At 41.0% G+C, this 3525-nt stretch overlaps 1 protein-coding gene across 1 annotated transcript; it reads right to left on the bottom strand.

Moving 5' to 3' along the window:
* Positions 1 to 362: 362 nt before the first annotated feature.
* On the bottom strand, positions 363 to 2883 carry LOC125858945 (uncharacterized). The gene is made up of 3 exons (XM_049538704.1): positions 2017 to 2883; positions 1862 to 1957; positions 363 to 1370 (listed from the first exon to the last, which is right to left on the bottom strand). Exons 1-3 carry the CDS (start codon positions 2881 to 2883, stop codon positions 363 to 365), a joined length of 1971 nt encoding a protein of 656 aa, XP_049394661.1.
* Positions 2884 to 3525: the final 642 nt, after the last annotated feature.

Genomic DNA, 3525 nt, shown 5'->3' with positions numbered 1-3525 from the left:
GAGAACCACTTGTTGCAAAAGTGGGATCCCCCATCACTAATAATCGCCCTAGGGGTGCCAAATCTCGCAAAGATGTAGTGTTTCATAAATTGGACAATGCTTTATCCTTCATTGTTTGGAAGTGCAACTGCCTCTACCCATTTGGAAACATAATCTACAGCCACCAATATATATTTATTTCCAAACGAGCTCACAAATGGGCCCATGAAATCGATTCCCCAAACATCAAATAGTTCCACTTCAAAAATAGGAGTAAGGGGTAACTCGTGCCTTTTAGACACTCCACCTTGCTTCTGAAATTGAGTGCATTTCTTTACAAATTCATGTGCATCCTTTTAGAGGGATGGCCAGTAAAATCCACTTTAAAGAACTTTAGCGGTTGTGCGCACACTGCTTTGGTGGCCTCCAACTGGAGACTCATGACAAGCATGGAGAATTCCTTTTGCTTCTTCTTCCGGAACACACCTTCTAATGATATGATCTACACACTCTCGAAACAAGTATGGTTCATCCCAAAAATACTTTTTAACGTCGAACATGAACCACTTTTGTTGGTAGAAGTTTAGCTCATCCGGCATTAGTCCGCACACAATGTAATTTGCGAAATCTGCATACCAGGGAGTTTGTTTGAGGGATATTGCAAACACTTGTTCATTGGGGAAGGAATCATCTATGTCAACCTCAGCCTCGTCATTCTCCTTGCCTTCCAACCTTGATAAGTGGTTAGCCACCTGATTTTTTGCAACATTTCTATCATTTACCTCATAGTTAAATTCTTGTAATAGTAGCACCCACCTTATCAACCTTGATTTTGTATCATTATTTGCCATCAAGTAACGGAGTGCAGCAAGATCAGTGTGAAAAACCACTTTAGTGCCTAAAAAGTATGCCCGGAATTTCTCAAATGCATAGACTACTGCAAGCAACTCTTGTTCAGTGACGGTATAGTTACATTGAGCACTATTTAGAGTCTTGCTTGCATAATAAATTGGGTGAAAAAGTTGGTTGCATGTTTGCCCCAATACCACCCCCAATGTCATGCCACTAGCATCACACATAACTTCGAAAGATTCGGGCCAATCAGGGTTGCTAATGACCGGGGTGGATACCAATTGTTCTTTCAAGCATTGAAATGCTGACATACAAGCTTCATCAAAATAGAACTTCATTTCCTTCTCCAAGAGTTTGCACAGGGGGTGTCCAATCTTTGAGAAGTCCTTGATGAACCTCCGGAAGAAACCGGCATGTCCCAAGAAACTGCGAACACCTTTCAATGAAATTGGCGGAGGTAGTTTCTCAATCACCTCAATTTTTTCCTTATCGACTTCCAATCCCTTTTGTGACACCTTGTGCCCGAGAACTATGCCTTCCTTCACCATGAAGTGGCATTTTTCCCAATTCAAAACCAGGTTTGTTTCCATGTGCCAAGTATTCTTCAAACGTATCCCCTACGGCTCCATGAATACCTCCATAGAGTCTTTTACCATGTCCAAAAAAATGGATAACATGCAATGCTGAAATGTTGTCGGGGCATTACATAACCCAAATGGCATTCTTTTAAATGCAAACGTTCCATAAGGGAAGGTGAAGGTGGTTTTCAATTGGTCTTCCAGTGCAATAGAGATTTGGTTAAAATCGGAGTACCCATCTAGAAAGGAGTACCAGCCCCTCTCTGATAGTCGGTCGAGAATTTAATCCATAAAAGGCATTGGAAAGTGATATTTTTCAGTCCACGAATTTAGCTTTCGATAATCCATGCATACTCTCCACCCGATCACTGGTCTAGTCGGCACAAGCTCCCCCTTTGCATTTGGGACTACGGTGATACCTTTATTTTTGGGTACACATTGCACCGGGTTACCCATTTGCTATCCGCAATAGGGTAAATCACAGTTGTGTCCAACCACTTGATGATCTCCTTTTTTACCACTTCTTGCATTGGTGGTTTCAATCTCCGCTGATGCTCAACACTAGGATTACACTCATTATCGAGATGAATTTTATGAGTACAAGTACCGGGAGAAATGCCACTATATCAGCGATGGTATATCCTATAGCTTTTATATGCTTTCGGAACACTTCAAGGAGCAATTTCACCTGCCATTCAAGAAAGTCAGCTGGAATGATCACAGGTAAAGTGTTATTTTCCCCCAAGAAAGCATGTCGGAGATGAGAGGGAAGAGCTTTTAATTCTAGATTACGTGGTTCTTCTGTTGATGGCTTTGCGGGAAGACTCACTTTATTTTTTAGGTCAATATCCAACTTGATTGGAAACTTCAAATACCTTCCTAATCCTGACAAGGCAGCTACTACTTTCTCATAGCCCTGAACTTCGGATTCATCATAATAAGCAAGTGCAGCTTCAAGGGGTTCATTCATGCACATCAAATGGTTTACACTAGCTACCGCCTCATCAATAACATCATCAGTAGACACCAAATGAATATCACTTGGGTGTTTCATGGATTTACAAATATTGAAGGTTACTTCATCTTCGTTCACCCGAAACTTCAATTTTCCACTTTCAACATCTACCAATGCTCTCCCGGTTGCCAAGAATGGCCTTCCCAAAATAATGGGAATTTTGGCATCTATCTCACTATCTAAATTCACAAAATCAGCCGGAAAAATGAACCGATCGACCTTTACCAAGATGTCATAATGTATCACCACAGGATGTTTGATTGAACGGTCTGCCATCAGGAGTCTCATTGTGGTTGCTTTTGATTCACCTAACCCAAGTTGTTTGTATATCGCATAGGGCATTAAGTTTATGCTTGCTCCCATATCGCATAAAGCTTTAGCGAATTGGAGTATGTCTATGGTGCAAGGAATAGTGAATTCCCCAGGATCTTCTCTCTTTTTGATCAGTTTCTTAGTCATAATTGCACTACAACTATGGGAAACTTCAAATGTCTAAAAATCTAAACTCCTCTTCTTTGTGACCAAATCTTTCATGAACTTGGCGTATCCCGGCATTTCCAATAATGCTTCCACAAGGGGGAGGTTGATCGATAGTGTCTTGAACACTGACAAGAACTTCTTGAACTTCTCATCTTCATTTTTCTTCTTTAATCATTGGAGAAATGGTAGAGGTATTTTGCGTAAGGGTTGTATGACTTTTGGCATTTGAACGTGTTGGTCCACTTCCTTTTGTTGTTCTTTGGCAAGGTTTTGATGAATAAGCAACTCTTGTTCCTCCATGCCCTCACCTTCTTCATGCTTTTGAGCATCTTCATTTTCCATCACATTACCTATTGCCACCTTTCCGCTACGAGTAACTACAGCCAGCCCTTTATCGTCACATTCCCTTGTTATCTTTGGGTTCAACTAAGCTGATAATAAACTAAGTTGTCCTTCAAGTGTCTTGATGGCGTCGGCATGAGAGTTCACTTTACTGTTTAATGATGAAAAGTCATCTTTCATCCCTTTCAACAAATCATCCGAACCTTCAACTTTGTCAAGTATGCGTGACAACAAGTCATTCACCCGAGGACTGTTTGCACTCCCTTTTGATTTTGGGCT

Source organism: Solanum stenotomum, chromosome 3 (assembly GCF_019186545.1).
Source record: "Solanum stenotomum isolate F172 chromosome 3, ASM1918654v1, whole genome shotgun sequence".
NCBI lineage: Eukaryota > Viridiplantae > Streptophyta > Magnoliopsida > Solanales > Solanaceae > Solanum > Solanum stenotomum.
This window is presented reverse-complemented; position numbering and strand designations above follow the sequence as displayed.

Excerpts from the sequence above, each read along its gene's own strand:
- LOC125858945 (XM_049538704.1), bottom strand. The coding sequence starts at position 2,883 with ATGACTAAGAAACTGATCAAAAAGAGAGAAGATCCTGGGGAATTCACT. Across the intron at positions 1,958-2,016 it reads ATATAGTGGCATTTCTCCCG|CGGAGATTGAAACCACCAAT; the intron begins GTACTTGTACTC and ends GTTGAGCATCAG. Across the intron at positions 1,371-1,861 it reads CTATTGCGGATAGCAAATGG|GAAGGCATAGTTCTCGGGCA; the intron begins GTAACCCGGTGC and ends TTCATGGTGAAG.